Source organism: Marmota monax, unplaced genomic scaffold (assembly GCF_021218885.2).
Source record: "Marmota monax isolate L192 unplaced genomic scaffold, Marmota_monax_Labrador192_F-V1.1 WCK01_AAM20220418_F8-fsc00125, whole genome shotgun sequence".
In the NCBI taxonomy this organism is placed as follows: Eukaryota; Metazoa; Chordata; class Mammalia; order Rodentia; family Sciuridae; genus Marmota; species Marmota monax.
In genome coordinates, this window is record NW_026695235.1 from 612,182 (window position 1) to 630,747 (window position 18,566).

The 18,566-nt window shown below is 36.0% G+C and overlaps 1 protein-coding gene across 1 annotated transcript; it reads left to right on the forward strand.

Annotated features, from left to right (window-relative positions):
- The first annotated feature begins 15,206 nt into the window (after positions 1-15,206).
- On the forward strand, positions 15,207-15,648 carry LOC124088977 (keratin-associated protein 23-1). The gene is given in 2 exon segments (XM_046438821.2): positions 15,207-15,315; positions 15,318-15,648. Coding segments are annotated over 2 exon segments (291 nt in total). The 3' UTR covers positions 15,500-15,648.
- Positions 15,649-18,566: the final 2,918 nt, after the last annotated feature.

Consider the following 18,566-nt stretch of genomic DNA (forward strand, 5'->3'; position numbering starts at 1 on the left):
ATTCATCCTGAGGGGATTTATCTGTTAAAGGAGTAACACACACTGAAGAATTGGATCAGTGAAGGACTCCGCAGAATCACTGGCCCACTCTGCTCTTGGCCTCTTCCTCAGATAACCAGCAAACCTTGCCTGGCCAACCTGCCTCAGTGTTTGTGATTATTCTTGAACCTGGTATCTCTCCTACCTGACTGCACCTTTTTCTACTTCGAATGGACCCATGTTGTATCTTGTGACTCAAATTCTCCCTAACTTGTATTTTAAATATAAAGGTCAGTGGATCTGCTTTCCAAATAGCTCTGCTCACAGAAGTATCTTTTTTTACCACTTGCAAGAACCTACCCTGATGTTTGTCCAAAGCTGTTTGAGCAACTGGAACATCTAAATAAAATACATAGAGTAATATGGTTTTCTGTAATACCTAAAATCATAATTGTTACAATTTTGTCATATTTATATAATGACTTTCTTTTATTATTTAAAGAAATAAAATATCAGAAGGCTGCTTCTGGTGGCCAACTTCAGTCTGGTTCTTTCCCACTTTGCCAAAGTCATCACGTGATATGTGATATCAGTTTTCAGTAACCTTCCAGAAAATTTTCTTTACACATGTTTGTAGGTATAGACAGTTCATTGTATTATTATTGGGTTAAGTTGCAATAATTCTCTCTTATGGAACATATATGGATGATTTTCTTTTTATATTAAAATTATTTAGATAAACTTATTTTAAAATATCCCCATGTGGATATTTATATATTTGTGCCATTTTATTTATCCTTTACTTTTTTGATTATTTTCATTATCATAAATCATATGCCCAGAAGCATACTTGTGTATAGGTCCTTTTACCTGCTGCCTAGGGCTCTGGCAGGTGTGTATTCAGAAGTAAGATAGCCAGGCATTGTGGCTATTAAAATGGCAGTCCTTGAGTGTAGGCTGACTGGATCTGAATCCTGATCCCATCACTTATTAGCTGTATAAACCAAACATATTGAATTTCTCTTTCTAGTTATCTTTTGCCCATTCTTCTATAGAATCATCTGAACTGTAAATTTATTTTTATATTCTATATCATGTCTTTGTGTTTCATATGTATACTCCTTTGGTCAGTTATTTACACATTTTTCCCCCAGTCAGCTCTATTAAGACACAATTCCTGTGTAATGAAATTCATCATTTTGAAATGTATTAATCAATGAGTTTTGACAAACAATCATGTGTAGTTATGTAATCATTAACCAATCAAGATAGAATATTTTCATTATTGCCAGAAGTTCTCACACCAATCCCTCCATACCTGAAGTTCTGTTCTTGTCTTTGAACAGTAAATGGAACTACACATCACATGACCTTTGTGTTTAGCTTCTTTTAAAGAGCATAATGCACTTGAGACATATGCTTGATGTTTCACATTTCAGTTATTCAGTATGATTTATTATTAAATGGTGATTCATTATCCATATGTCATACCACTTGATTATTCATTCACCATGAAACGAACACTTACATGATATCTAGTTCTGGGTTACTTTGGATACAATTTCTATAAACTCGTGAATGTAAATATTTATGTGAAAGTATGTTTTTAATTCTTTTGAGTAAATTTCTTGGGGATGAGATTATTTCATATGGTAACTGTATATTTAGCATTATAAATAACTGCCAATCTCTTTTCCACAATGGTTGTAACATTTTTGCATTCCAAACAGCAATGTATGAAAGTTTTCCTTGTTCCTTATCCTCAACAGCACTGTGTATATTATAATTATGTAATTGTTATAATAATATAATAATTACTATTTTGGTTATTGTAGTTGGCATGTAGAGGTGCACCACTGTGGTTTTAATTTGCATTTCTCTCATGATTAATATTACTGAACATCTTTCATGTTCTGTCTGTGTCTCTGATGTCTTCTTTATTGATATCTTTTCAAATATTTAGACCATTTTTCTATTTGAGTTGTTTTCATGTCACTGAGTTATAATACTTTTTATATATCCAAGATACAGTTCCTCTATCAAATATGGATGTTTCCAACATTTTTCCCCAGTGGTGGTTTGTCATGTCATATCTTATTAAAATCTTTGAAGAGTGTATGTGTGTGCTTGTGTGTTTGTGTGCTTGTGTGTTTGTGTGCTTGTGTGTATGTGTGTGTGTGTGTGTGTATAATTTTGATGAAACACAAATTATCCCCAAATCTCTTAGTACATGGTACAGAATTTGGGTCAGGCCTCTTTTATATTTAATATTTTGATGTCCAACCACCCTAGTAACATTCATTGAAAAGAACACCCTTTCTCATTGAATCATCATGACACCTTTGCTAAAAGGCAGTTAATCACTCTTATATAGATCTATTTCTGGAGTCAAGCTTATGTTCTCTTGATATGTATCTCTGCCTTGGGTCAGAACCACAAGGACTTAATTACTAGAGCTTTATGGTAAACCTTAAAATCACATTGTATATTTGCAAACTTTGGACTGTATTTTCAAAGTTATTTCCCAGCTCTAATTCCTTTGAGCTTCTGTACAAATTTAAAGAGTGAGTTTATCAATTTATATTTTAAAAAATTTCTTTGGTGGGGATTTTGATTAGAATCATCTAAATTCTATAGCCAGTTTGGGGAAAATTGGCAACTGAGTAGTCTTCTGTTCTAAGGGCATTATATGCCTGTTTATTTAAGTGTTCTTTAATGTCACCACACACAGTCCACAGTCCTGTATATGCTGTGTTAAGTAGATTTAGAATTACTGTGTGTTATTTATTTGGTGTTATTTTAAACACATTTTAAAATTAAAATCTTTATTTGCTTCTCAATAAAAAATATAAATTCATTTTACCTAAAATTATATTTTTCTATGTATATATCTTATATCCTACAATTTTCCTTACTTATTTTTGATCCTATCAAATATTTGTAAATTATTTCGTGTATTTTATATTAGCTATCATGTCATCTGCAAATATAGTTCTGTTTTTTTCTTTATAATATATATATATATATATATATATATATATATATATATATATATATAGAGAGAGAGAGAGAGAGAGAGAGAGATGGATATTTTTTCTTTTGTTTTTATTGTTCTAGACAAAACCTTCCAGGAAAAGGAGAGACATCCTTGCCTTGTCTCTGATCCAGCTGATGAAATCCTTTTCTAAATTTTTTTATTAAGAACTCTTATCAAGAAGGCATATAGGATCTTACTAGAAACATTGTTATGTATTTGCTAAGATGACTGCATAGCTATTTTTTATTTTCCCTATAAACATGACAAATTGTACTTTTTGATTTTGAAAGCCAAACTTGGTTGCTTTCCTGGGGATGGCCTCCTTGGTAATGATGCCTACTGTATTTTAATACATTGCTAGATTAGATTTACAGACTTTTTTCCTGAGGAGTTTGTGATAGTGCATGAGGGATATTGGTTTAGAATATTTTTATAATATTGTCTATGTATGGTTTTCTGTCAGAGTGGTATTGATCTCATAATATGAGTTGAAAAGTTTTTATGCTTTCATTTTTTTCTGAAAGATTTTATGCAGAATTGATTTTTTTCCCAATAATTTCGAATAATTTGCAAGTGAAGCCATCTTGACTTGAAAGTTTCTTTGTTGGAAGGGTTGTACCTATTAATTTACCTAGTCTCTTATAGGCTCAAGGATCTTCAGGTACCAAATATTCTTGAATGAATTCTGTTCATTTGGGGATTTTTTAAATGGGAATTGTCCCATTTTACCTATGATGTGACTGTAAGTGGCCTCAGGATCCAGCAGCAGTGCTCATATCTGCTTGGTCTGTAAAAATGATAGAAATTGTGACAACCTGTCTCTCAATCCCAGGATCAGTATAAATCATTATTACCAGGGAAACCCTAGCCAGAAAGCAAGGCACATTCAATTATGTTGGATCGGCATAAATGAAGTCCGGAAAAGATGAAATCAACAGCTTCATATTTATTATCCTATACTATTTTGTCTTCATGTTAATCATTTCTACCATAGTACTGTAGCTGTCATTTCTCAAATATTTATTGAAATAAAATTTTATCATTTATCTTTGTTTAAAAATATTAAAGGGTCCAGCATATTAACATTGATAGCCTGAAACTCGAATACTGGCTTCAGGTAAACAAAGCTACGATTCTCTTCTTCTGTGGTTTTGCATGGACATCATGACCACCTTTCTGCCTCTCTGTGCCTCATTCAGCAGTATCCTACTCTGATGGCAGAGTTGGGACAGGTTTCTTCTGTTTTAAGTAGAGTTTAATGCCTGAGTGCTGGATGGACCACCCAACTGTCAGAGGCTAGTCCTGTCTTCTTTGGTATGCTTCTTAGTTTATCTAGAGGCTTCTAAGAAAATTGGGAAACATTTAGTTCATCTTGTTTCCAAAACTTATTCTCCAAATATTTATCTGAAAAATTGTCAAAGATGACACAACCTGGCCTAAAGAAAGGAAGAGGAAAGAAAGAAAGAAAGAAAGAAAGAAAGAAAGAAAGAAAGAAAGAAAGAAAGAAAGAAAAGAAAAGAAAAGAAAAGAAAAGAAAAACAGCTTAGAGGACCAAACAGGGAGCCATCATTACAGGCAACTTTCCTTTTTTTTTTTTTTTTAATTCGGCACTGTAGGAAACAAAATAAAAAACAAAATAAATTCAATTTGAAAAAAAAAAAAACCCTGAAACTTACTGCGAATTGAGCAATGCACAAAGATATTTAACCAAATTAGATGTTTCTAAACCTAACAAGTAAATACCAGTGGATAAAACCACTCATCACAATGTCTGATTTTTTTTACACTGATAGAAATGAGGTTTAGTATATTAGAATGGAAACAAAACCAAATTACAGCTCTCCACTTTTGCTCTCACTTATATCAGAGGCAGGATAAGGAGGCTTCTGAAGGTCCTCACAATTGTAGCATTCTGTTATTCTAACATAAAAATCAAGTTTTTAAATTTTATTTTCTATAATGAGCATTCATATGACTACAGTTCTTCTGAGTTTTGTTCTTTGACTGGTTGTATAGGAAAAGGTGTGTTCCTCTCCTACTAAATATTAAGTAATATGAAAATATTACTTAAATATTCAAAAAGGACTTATCAATTGGTTAGAGTGGAAACTGAAATTAAACATGAAGGAAATCATCTGTTACTTGGAGAGTGCATTAGTCAGTGTTCTCCTGAAAATCAGAAGCTGAAGAATATGTCTGTGAGTGTGTGTGTGTGTGTGTGTGTGTGTGTAAACAAACTCAATTTTATTTTAAGGAATTGGATCACACTTGCATTTGTGGAGGATGGCAATTCTGAAATGGGAAAAGTTGGCCAACTGGCTTGAAATCCAGGTAAAAACTGATGTGGCAGGCTTGAATTCAAATCCATGAGGCAGCAGGCTAGAGACCTGGCAGGGTTTCTCTGTTACAGTCTTGTGAATTTCTTCTTCCTCAGGAAACTTCAATTATATTCTTATAACCTTCATCTGATTGCATGAAGCTATCCCTACAAGGAAGGTAAATTGTTATTCTCAAAGTTTAATGATTTAAATGTGAGTTGTATCTAAAAATTACTTTATCAACCTGGTATTCAATGAACAAATGGATTATGTACCAACACATTAAAATTAGCCATTGGAGAGTGTTACTAAGAAATTAAACAGTGTCACAATTAATTCTTCCATCAGAAAAAATAAAATTATTTGACATTCAAGTATTTACTTTTAAGTTATTTATTATATATTAATTTTGTTTTCATTATATTAATAATATGGAACTTGTAACTATCTCAGTATCTTTGAGTCATACTTGATTGGCCTATATTAGTCACAGCTCGAAAAATGTCAGTAGTGTTTGAAGGATTAAAAATATAAGAAGCTCCTGACACAATGCTTTAAATGAGAAAACACCATCTGTGAATGACGTTGTTTTTATTTATAAGAAAGAATGTTGGAAAGTATTCACAAACCAGGGCTATTCAATGGAAGCTAGGTCATTGTACCTTCTATTCCTCATCAGAATGGCAAGCTTCTGTCTACATTTATTTACCGAGCAGTGCAAAGTGATTTCCTGCTACACTGACATGTTTATCATAATAGTTTCAAGAACTCTTGACTTTAAAACATGAAACAATGAATCTTTGTAGTAGCAAATCACATTTTGTTAAGATATATTTCTTCACTTAAAGTTGTAAACTATGTTTGCCATAGGATGTGAGATTTTATCCACTGCACTAAGACCTTTTAACTCTGATGTGACCGTAATGACTCTAAACCATAATTAATTCAAGTCATGTGAAAGTCCTGGAGAGTTACTGAAATAGAAACCTACCTAAAAGCAGTCCTAGTTTAAAAAAAAACAAAAAACAAACAAACAAAAAAACAGATAAAATGGATCAGAGAGTCTAATGATTAATTTTGGAACAGAATGCAAAAATCTCCATTTTTTGTCTTAATAAAATAATAATATTGGTTGCTATTTAATAAGCATTTCATATGGGCCAGGCACTGTGCTAAGCAGTACAGATGCTACAGAAGTCATCCTATTTAACTCACAGTAGTTCCAAAATGATATCTATTTCTTTTTGCAGACATGCTATGAAAACATACACTCTGTTCCATCATGGATTTTTTTTTTGAGTCTCCAGACTTGTATTTGACTCTTATTTTTCAATTCTGTCAAAAATAAATTTTAATTAGTTTGTTGACTGATTATCTCAACCCAGAAAAATCAATATCTGATATCCATTTCATCTTCATGCCATCAACCTGTACTTCAGCTATATCAAAACATTATAAATTTCTTAAAAGATAAAAACAGAAAACTTCTTATCCTGATCCTTTCACCTTTCACAAATCCTTAGATCTTCCCTTCTCTCTGATTCAACTGAGCTCAAGATTTGAACTTGGAAATAAACCTCAAATAATGCTTTATCCATAGGGTTTTTCTTAGCTCTTGGCTGTTGAAATTCTGCTGGTTCAGATTTATCCATTAACGTCACACTTTTCTGAATGTCCATCCTGAAAATAGCTTCGTTTCAAATTCTAGTTCACATCCTACCAGAAGATAGATATTAGCATTCAAAGTCATAAAAATACAAGATCTGGCTGCTACCAATCAAAACCAAACTCACAGAGGAGAACACACAGACACAGCACTAAAAGCTGAGAAAGTACAGGTCAAAAAGCCTTCCTTGGAAAGTACAAATTTCCTGGATAAAGGGAGATCAAGGCAAAGGGATATAGAATAACACAGAAGTTAGACAGAAGGGAAAGAAAGTAACAGAGCCAATACATAATCAAGATTTCTACTAGAAATTTTACATGTAAAACTTTTCATGTTATAAATGCTCCTGGGAAATATATATCATTACCATTCATATTTTCCAGATGAAAATCAGGAAAGCAATATTTACTCACTTATAGAAGTTCACCTCCAATAACTGATAAAATTAAGATTTGTGTTCAGGTTTATTTTACTCCAAGCTCCGTCATTTCTTCCATTCCTTCATTCATTTAATCTCTTCACTCCAGTCGCTCTTGTGAGTATGCATTCTTAGAACAGATGATATTAATTTTGAACAGATGATTTGATGTAAAGGTGCATGAATGAATGAATGAATGAGGTCTGTGAGGTTTCTGCAGTCAAGGTTATTAGTAGCAAATCCATTATCTTATTCTCCCTAACTCTAATTCTTTTAAGAGGCTAAAATATATTTCTAGATGACAAGAGTTATATGAATTGCATGAATTGTATGACCTCAGGCTGAATTTGGATTGTGCTTCTTTGATATAATACCAAGTTCTTAAGTGGAACAGCTGGCACAGAAGAAAGATCTTTTTTCAGCACACTTCCTAGTAGTACTCTTTGTTTTAACTCACAAGGGATGGAAAGAAGCTTATCATTGTTTTAAGCTTTCTTAAGAAAAAAAAAAATTCCTTGGGGCTCTAATTTTGGATAGAGACCAACAGGGGGGTGGGGGAAGAAGGAAATAAGGAGAGCTAATTAAGATCATAACTATAGGAATGATTTCAATATCTGGGACACCCGGTTTGAATAGTCTCCAAAAAGTCTGAACTTGACAGTTAAATGGTATCCTTTGGGGGAAGCAGAAGCAAAGAATTTTCATGCCAAAGGAAACTGACTAAATGCAAACAAAGCACACTAAAATAAGTAAGTCGATGCAAGAATCTGATTTCTATGGTAAGGAAATTATTTGAAAATAAACTGGCATCTTTCTATTCCTTTGGGAAAGAGATGGTATTAGAAAGAGATGGTACAAAAATATGAAACACAAAACATTCTAAGAAAGGGAAGGGAGAGAGAGGAGAGACAGAGAAGGGAAAGAGTGGGGAAGGAGAAGGAAAGGTAGAAGAAGAATATAAAAGAAAGAGAATTTTTGAGGTAAGAAATTGCATTCTAATGGTAGCATGGGTTACTGCTGCTTAAAGATGGCTCTAAAAACCATCTTTAGGGTTCACCCCAATGACTTTACTATAACTTAATTAACTCTGTGAAGACCCTATCTGTGAATGAGGTGGTATTCTGTGGCACTGGAAGATAGCACCTGAACATTTCCTGGATATTGCTAGGCAACTCCTGAGTTGGCTGATCTAGAATCTCCTTGTAATAAAGTTAAGAAAAAAATGAAAGTTGTGAGATCCTACAAATGCAATGTACTGACCCATAGACCTATGGTCACACGTTGGCTGGGAATTAGGTTACTGACCTCTCCCAGAGGAAGAGGAGAGTCATGGAAGACCAGTGCATCATCAGAGTGAGGAAGGTTCCAGACCCACAGCCCAGACACTAGAAATGATGAATCCACAGTTCCACACTCACAGCCTTCTTCTCTGGACAGCTGAGGAGACAGGATGTTTGCAGATGGACACAAGATGACTGGCAGGTTCTCTTGTGGCCAGTGGAAAGTTGGTAGACACTGGGGAAAGAGAATCACCAAGGTACTCAACTTCTGGGATAAGAGGAGACCTCTGTGACAAATGGGGTATGCACTAGGCCAGCCAAAATAGAGTACAATAAATGGGGTGACTTAGGCAAAAATATATTTTCTCACAACTCCAGAGGCTCAAAGTCTGGGATCAAAGGGCGGACAAGGTTGTTTTCTGCTAAGGGCTGTAAGGGAATGATCTGTTCTAGGCCTCTTCCCTTGGCTTATTGATGTCCATCTTCTCCTTATTTATTCACCTAATATTCCCTCGTTGTGAGTCTTTCTCCGTGTCCCAATTTCCCCTTTTTATAATGATGCGAGCCTTATTGGATTAGGGTTCACCACAATGACTTCACTGTAACCTAATTAACTCTGAGAAAACCCTATCTGTGAATGAGGTGGTATTCTGTGGCACTGGGAAATAGCACCTGAACATATGAGTTTTATGGATGATATAATTCAACTTGTAACAGGAGATAAGCAGCAACCAAAAGTAAGAACAAAGACATGGTGGATTTTGATTAGATACTGTTTCCTGACTGTGGTTTTCCTATGATTTAATGATATTTGGAGTGAATTTTTTCCTAAAGCACTTTATAAACCTTTAAATCTGAACATGGTATGTAAAGAACACATGCTGGTATTCATAGAGCCCTTTGGGTTTTCACTAATCAGCATTCTAATTAAAATGAAATTGATTTTCTCCTGTAAAGACATGGCTGAATATGTTTTATTCATTTATTTAAGAGACACAGATCATTCTTTCTTCATTTATAGGAGGAAGGTGGCTATTTTCATGGCCAATAACCCAGTGATCAAAATGCAGCACTTCAGAGGCACTGCCACCCCCATTCTGTGCCATCTCAGGACGGCAAGATACTGGATCTTTAATGGCTGTTTTCTGAGGAGCCAGAAAGAGAAATCTCTTAGATCCCAAAGTGATAATCTCATGTGTTTAATTGCCAACAAGAAATAATAGAGTTGATACTAAAAATACTGAACTCATTTTTTAAACAGACATTAATTACTAAATGTGCACTGAGAGCCAGAAACTGAGGAATAAACCTTATCCTCATCTTCATGGTCCTTTTGGCGTGGTAGCTGAAGATGAGTTATTACATGAAGCTGGGATTCTTGGAAGCTTTCCAGAGGAACAACCGGTTAAGAGCTGTGGAAGCCAGACGTATACAATGACAAACAAAATTTCATAGGAGCCATATTTGCAAGTCACATTGGAATGCTCTGACTTTGGGGCACATTCCATTACAAAGGTATTATAAGGATGGGATTTAAAATCTTGAAATGGTGCCAAAAAACTTTTTAATGATTTCTAATCTAAAATCACATAAAATACCAATAAATCAATTAAATTTAAAACATTTTAGGAGAAATGAGTAAAAAGAAGGAAATGAAGCAGGATGTGGTGGTGTCCCAGGATCAGGAAGAGAGCACATGTCTTCAAAGGAGTGAAGGAGAGGCTCTTACCCATATTTCTAGCATGTTCTCTTTCTCCTTTGTTACCACTTCTTCCTAAGCATGTCCTCTCATCTAGATGGATACAGACCATGGATCTTGCCTGACACTTCTTTGAGTGTTCCTGCTTCTGAACAGAGTAACTTACAAATCTACGTACTACATACAGCCAACCTCTACTCAGCTTCCCAAAGAAATAATAAACAAATGAACTGTATTTCATATTTACAGAACCTTCCCATATGCTTTATTCCTTTAAAACCTCTACATATTCAAGTTCCTTTTTCATTGCATCAGCATGCATCTGCAAAGTAACTACTGTATACCAGGGATGTTTTTTGTGCCAGTCATGGATTCTGCATACCATTTATTTGACTTCTAACTCAAAAGGCCTTTTTATTCTGCCTCCCAAACCAGCTGTCACAGTCTGCCAAAATTGCTACTCTTCCCTCTGGTATTTATGATAAAAGGAGTTATAACTAGGCATCATGAGGCCATCTGTACAATGTTGGATAGTGACACATTGTCTTCATCCAAACTTTTAAGATGCTGAGTCTTGCAGGACAGATATTAATGCCACCAAATTCATCTTCCGCATTATTAAACAATATTGCCCATAATAGCTATTATATCTGCACACTTGCATGCAAGAGGGAGTGGTACATTGTTTTGGACAACTGCCCATGACAACAAAATTATAATATTACCAACAGAAAATAGATTACCTTTCCTCTGTTTTAAATTTCTTACTTGATTTGCTTGGACAGACAAGTCCTGTGCAGAAGTGGATATAGTGGTCAGGCTGGTAGATCTATTTCACAGGACTGTGAAGATCTTTTGGGTTTCAGGCTGGATGCTAACACTTTAATTCAATGGACTGATTTCCAACCATGGTGGTACCTCAGAATCACAGGTAAAACAAGCTTAGGAAGAACTGAATCATCTGACTTATAAAACATTACTTATTTCTTGTTTATTTGCATATCCTAAAGTGACCCACTGTTAATTTTGCAATATTTAGTTGAAAGAACACCACTGATCCAAGACTTTGTCTAGCATATAACTCCAACTCAAATTGTTCTAGCTTGTGAAGCATTTAAAGTCAGAGGATCTAACTTCAAGGCACTACGTAGTCTGGGCAGAGTATAAATTTAAGTGAGATTGACCTGTGATTTGCTTCATGCATGATGCTTTATATTTTATTTCATCAGCACAAATACATGGTACTTTTCCATTAAACATGAAAGAGTATGCTTTTAATGCATAAAAACATAGTTTATTTTTCCTTCTCTATATTTTTCCTACAAGCTTTCTTTAAACCCAAAGCTTCTTAATCCACTTCTAAGTCTTGCGTTAGTGATAGAGATATTAACAAACACAACAAAGTAACTGCAGGAAAGGCCACCAATGGGGACTGAAGTCTGGCTTGTGAGCTGGAGGAAAGAGGTCTAGGGCTGTTGAGAATTAGGAAGTAAATATTCCAAGTGAACAGAGCAACTTGTTCCCATTTCAGAAAGAGAGCCCTCTTTCACCAGATGTTCAGATTTTTTTCTTTAAGAAATCAGAATTCCATATTTTTTGTGAATTCTTTTGATTTTTAAATGCTGACAACTAATTTGGAGTCTAATATAAAACTCATTACCTATGAAATTAACAAGACTGAGTGGGCTGGATTTGCTAGAGGACCTGAGAGCTTGTGGTCTATTATTTCACACCCCCACATCAAAGAGAAGAGGGTTGGATATGTACAGGGAAGAAGAGGGCACCATGTTCACCTGGGAAGGTGGCCAGAATGTTGCGCCATGGTAGATATGTTTGCAGACTTTGTTATTTGACTAATGCTGGGCTTGCTCCCATGAAACAAAAATGTTTCCTTTTCCTAGTTATGGTAGGATAGCTATTCTAAAAATTTCTTTAGAAAATGGGGATTTGAGAAAAGAGTGGTCTTCACAATATTGCATGGGCGAGGACTTTTACCTCAGTAACCAGGAGTCCACAGGAAGAAATTTAGACTTTTCCAAAGTCACTGTGGGCTGTGTGCAGGAAATTTGCCATTCCTTTGACTTGTTCAAATCCTGTGTAGTGATGCTTCTTTAAAAATTTCCAATCAAATATAAAGAAACATTGATGAGTTCAGCATCTATCACATAATTTTATAGTATTTTTATTTGAATGGATTTGAAATTAAATGACTTCAGCCCTAACCCTTATCTCTGCATATTTGACCTTAGATCTATCACATCAGTGCATTTGCTTTGAAGTGTCAAGAAACCTAGAGTTATATTAAAAAATCATTTTAAATCTATCAGATACTTTTGTACTTTGTTTTGCATTTTGATTTGGAGTTAGAGGGACTCAAAGACAAATAACAAAAAGAATAGCCAAACATACACGAAGACAATCACGAAAACTGAAGGTGGATCTTTGGAGAAAGATGAAATGTACCCTGGGAGACCTGGGGACCCCATATAGGTCCCTGATAGTGCAGAGAGATCATCTGAGCACATGTTTAGGTGTCTTGGGCTGGGTGCCTTGGATAGGCACAGAGACAGATGCAACTTAATGAATCTTAAACCCAGGGGCCCTTCTCTTGCTAGTTCCAAAGCGCTATTGGCACTCTTCCAGGGAGCCTGGGAGGAACTTGTCATTCCAGCAGCTACACTACTATAGCCTGAGAATCGCTGGTGGTAGTCTTAGGGTTGCTGTGGAACCAGACACTGCCTGCACTACTATTAAACACCTCCAGCCCCCAGTGTCAAACTGAATTTTAGGAAGCTTTGATCTAGAAATATTGTACAAGACACCATTCTTCTATCTGCCAGGAGGCCCTGTCAACCTAAATGACACAGAGAGATTCTACAATGTATAATGAATGCTATTTATTTTGTAATAGCAGAGAAATAGACTATGTGCATATTCAAAGAAGTTGAGGCCAGGGGAAGTTCCTAAAGCAAAAATGGGAAAATTTATATAAGTTACTTGAATGCAAAGTTTATTCATTTTGGAGACTCAAGGAGAAGGCAGGAGTTGATGTCAGCTCATAGGTGGAGGTGCTATTGTGGGCAGCTGCTCTCTCCAAAGCACCCTGGCTGAATTGTTGCAGTCTTAAAAAGTGTTGAGTATAAATTTGGTTACAGAAATTTGTGCATATATGCATGTGGGAGGCATGCCAAGCACAAGGAGCTTCTAGAAGGAGAAAGAATCTTTCATGGGGAGTGTAGAAAGTCTCTGAAATGGTATTTATCTCAGACAGGCAAGCATGAACTAGCTTCTGGTTCTAACTTTGCTGGGTCGGACAAGGATGATTTTCATAGACCCTACAATCCATGGCTACAGGCATTTACTGCAGATTCTCTCACAAACAGCCTCCTGGTTTCAGGATTGGGTGGGAAGGTAAATGAGTGACACATGGCTGAGATGTCTATCATGTTAGGCTTGAAGCACTGACTGAGAAGAAATGACAGAGGATGTTACAGATGTGTCATTCCAGATGGGATGTTGAAAGCTTTTCTGTGTCATCAAAAATAATTTAAATAATTTTTGATATAGAATTTCCATAGGAAAAATTAAGTTATATTTCTACTCTTTCTCCAGAAAGAGAATGCTGACAAAATCATGGTCATGTACAATGGCATCAAAGATTATGCGGCTGTGAGATTTAGGGAAAACATTGTAGATGATGAGAAGGATGATGGTATTGTTGTGACTTGTATTTATATGATTCTTGTATAACTGTTGTTATATAACAATATTATTTTTATATAACTAATGTAATAAGCATAATGTTATATTCTTTTCTTAATGAGCACACCCGGAATTATACTCTCCAAGACCTGAAAACTCTGGTCCACCTCTTCTAAAAAGCTGGGTTAGAATCATGTACCACAAGTAGGAAGAAAAAACAAATTAGAAGTAGGCCTGACCATGGAAATGCTCCAAAGGCATTCCAAATTTTAAAATGAAGTTTAGAGATATGGGAGGTGGGCTGGGGGGGGTGGTCCCAGTAGAATTCACAATTAAAGTGTATTATAGGAAAGCTTGGATTTAAGTTTATTTTTAAACAATATCGACGTGATTGAATCATGACGGGAGTAGAAGAAAATCCTAACAGCCCTGCTCCTCTTTGCTGCCACTGTCACTTTTCCATCCAATCTCAGTTGTGTCTGGGACAACTTTTCCTTACATGGGTTGATTATGGTCTCCTCTTGTTTTTATCTTGATTTTATTTCTCAAAGCACTAAATGTTTTCTTGTTCAGAAAACACTCATCCACTCATCATCATCTCTCAATTCCTTTGACTTAATTGTATATGCTCTGGTGGATTGAACATAGTAAACACTGATAATTACTTACTTACATGGTAATTACATTAATAATTGCTAATAACTACAGTCACCACCCTAGGAAGAAAGAATTCTCCCCACCAAAATAGGAGGAGTTGTATAAGTCAGGGGCAGAGAAAATAAGAGGGGCTTTCCTGGCCATGATAGGGTAGGCATTAATTAAACACAAGTCATAGCATTTGTTATACAAATGTCCTTCATTGACTCAGAGCCATAAAACCAAAAGGAGTTCACTCATAAAGTAAGATGAAGGGATTTAGTTAACTGCAGTTATGGAGAAGATTACTGAGTTACATGCATTCAAATGGGGGATTCCAAATATGGGAAAGATGACACTGTAAGGTCCCACACCCATCACCAAGAGTATATAAATATTCCAGTTCAGCAGTGATATTCACATTCAGAATCTTCTCGGTTACACTCAGCTGAACTCACACCCACACTCAACATGCCCTACAACTGCTGCTCTAGAAACTTCTCCTCCCGCTCCTTTGGGGGCTACCTGCCCTACTCAGGCTCCTCCTGTGGCTCCTCCTACAACAGAAACCTGATCTACAGCCAGAACCTCTGCTTTCCCAGCACCTGCCAGCTGGGCTCCTCTCACTACAGGGGCTGTCAGAAGACCTTCCACAGGCCCTCAAGATGTCAGACGTCCTGTGTGGTGTCCAGGCCCTGCCAGCCTTCCTGCTACCGCCCAAGGACCTCCACATTCTGCAGTCCCTGCAAGACAACTTATGCTAGATCTGTGAGATCTGTGTCTAGTAGCTGTTGCTCTCAGGGCTATGGCTCAAGATGCTGTGGATCTAGTGGCTTTAGACACCTGAATTACAGAGTTGGTGGCTTCTCTTCTCTGGGCTGTGGATCCGGGCTGTGCCGTCCATCCTATTTGGCTTCCAGACCCTGCCAGTCTTCTTGCTACAGACCAACCTGTCCATCAGGATGTGGGTTCTACTGACCATCTTATTATGTTTCTAATTTTTTGACAAATGTCATCAGTGCCTCCTCTTCCAATCTTTATCACCTTCATTATCTACAAGAAGAATTGCCTTCTTATTCTCAGATTGCTGATTTCTCACCTTGTCTGGGACTAGCAAATAACTGATAGACTCCATCTGAAAAACTCTGTAATTAGCATAGTAACTCAAAATAAAGTCTAAAGCCTGCATTAGAGATGGGATTTATAGTATTGGATTTCTTTCAAAATTTTATGAAAATTCAAACTTTAATAAATGCATTGATTCTAATATTGAGCTATGTTTGCTTTTGTAAGTTGTTTACTAACTTAGGTATTGGTTGCACAGTATTAAGGGGATCATTAGTATGTAATCAATAGGCATATAAAAAATAATTAAAAATCGATTAATGTGGAGATTTGAATAAATTTGGGAGGCCTCAGATTTTTTAATGTAAACTACAGGAAGTATTAATACATCATTTGAATATATAGTGCTTTATTAATTAATATGTCATAATAAAGAATTAGACTGATCCCTTCCTAAAATGTAAATCCTGAGGTCTTTGTTAAACAAAGACAAACTATTTGACAGTTCCATAAGGAATGCAGAGACTTAAAAAAAGGAATATTTACATCCATATGATTATGAAGGAAAAATAAACTGGGGAAAATGGAAGATGATAATATTTGAATTTTTTATAGTTTTCCATATAACCATCTGATATTTACTTGTAAATGTTGCAAAATACATTCATCTTACTGAGGAATATCCAAATTATAATTCAGTTACCTAAGTATACATAATAAGAAAAGCCATGAATCTTCAGTGAAGGGTCAAGATCATAGAGTTTAGATTTCACCTTGGATTTTTTTATAAATTTACTTTTAATAGTTGTGTAATAACTTTACATATTTATGAGTGTCATAGTCAGTTTCCATTATTGTGATTAAGCAATTAAGCAATTAAGCAAGAAAATCAATTTAGAGGATGAAGTATTTATTTTGGTTCATGGTTTAGGAGGTTTAAGTCCATGGTCATTGAAACCTAAGGCTATAGGCCTTTGGTAAGGTAGGGTATCATGGCAGAAGTGGGTGATGGAGCAAAAATGCTCACCTCGTGGTAACCAGGAATCAGAGAGAGAAGAAGAAAGAGAGGTACCAGTGAAATAACACACCTTCAAATGTGAGGCCCCACTGTGCCTCTTCTTTCTGCTAGGCCACACCTATTAAGTTTCCACCACCTTCCAATAGTGTTACCAGCTGGGGACCAAATATTTAACACATGAATTTTGAGAGGACATTCTGGATCTGAACTATAACATTCTGCTCCTGGTCCACAAAAGTTCATGTCCAATAGTCTCAAAAGTTCATGTCCAATAGTCTCAAAAGTTCCAAGTCCTCCTAGACTCAAGGCAACTATTAGCTGTGAGCCTCTGTTAAAGAAAACAAAAAGGAAAAGCTACATATGGTGGGAAAGGCACAGGGTAAGCATCCCCATTCCAAAAGGGAGGAATGAAGGCAAGGAAAGGAGGGATGGGACCAAACCAAGATTGAAACTCAGTTACTCAAACATTAAATCCTTAAGTATATGCTGAGGAAATAACTCCCTAGGTGACCTTGTGGGATCAGGGTACTGCTTTCATACCCTGGAACCTGAGGTGAGTGGGGCTGGCCAATTCCTGAGATGCTCTTGAGTTATCCCTCCTATTGTCTCCATCTACAGTAGTTGGCTGCTTTTGAATGGAGTGAATCTGTTCAGCAACCATATTCTTCTAGGCTCTTATTTTACACTTGCTTTTTTTCTGACAAACTGCCAATTTTTCACATCTCTGTGCTCTGCTCTTTGCTCTTGATTATCACAGTAAAACTGGCTAACAGCAATTAGAATTACCCATGCCACTGCCTAGATGCTTTCCTGCCTTCAGTTTTCTCTATCAGATTAATTAGTCCATCACCTTTAAACTCAGCATCACATGAAGTCTCAGGAGATAGACATGAGGACAAATTTTTAACCAGAATATAACAATAATGGTTCTCCAGTCCAGTTCTCAAGAGTATACTCATTTCCATCTGAAACCCCATGAGCACAGTTTTTGCTGTTTGCATTCTTATCAGGATTCTGATCCTTTTAATTCATACAATAATTGCCCATTATGCCCTTATTATAGCATTCTAGGGCTCTTCTAGTCCACATATTCAAAATTCCTCAGTTCCTTCATAAACCATTCCAAAGGATTCTGAACCATATTGTGGAGTATAGTCACAGGCAGGAGCCCACATCAAAATACCAATTTTTTGTTAGTTAGCTTTCTACTTCTACAACAGTGCATGAAAAAATGAATTTACAGGAAGAAGGATTTATTCTAGATTATGGTATCAATCATGGTTGCTTGGTCCCATTATATGTGCCTGTGTTGAAGCAGTACATCATGACAGAAAGATAAGGTGAGACAAAGTTGCTCACCTCTAAGGTGCTAGAAAGCATTGGGAGTTGGGGAGAAAAGGCAAATATGCATTCTCAAATACATTCCCCAGTGACCCACATCCTCCCACAAGGCACTTTCTAATGATTCTATCACTTCCCAATAGTCTCACCATCTACAAAGCCTTTAACATATAAGCCTTTTGGGGACATTCCAAATCCAAGTGTAACAATGTGGCACAATGTGATGTTTTGATCTATGCATACTTTGTATAAAGATTCATTGAAGCTAATTAACAAATCTATCATCTCATCAAATAAGACAACTTTCAAAGAGAAGGATACTCAACATCACTAGTCATCAGAGAAATGGAAACCAAAAGCACCATGAGATATCTTCTTAACCTGGTAAGAAGTGCAATTAACAAAAA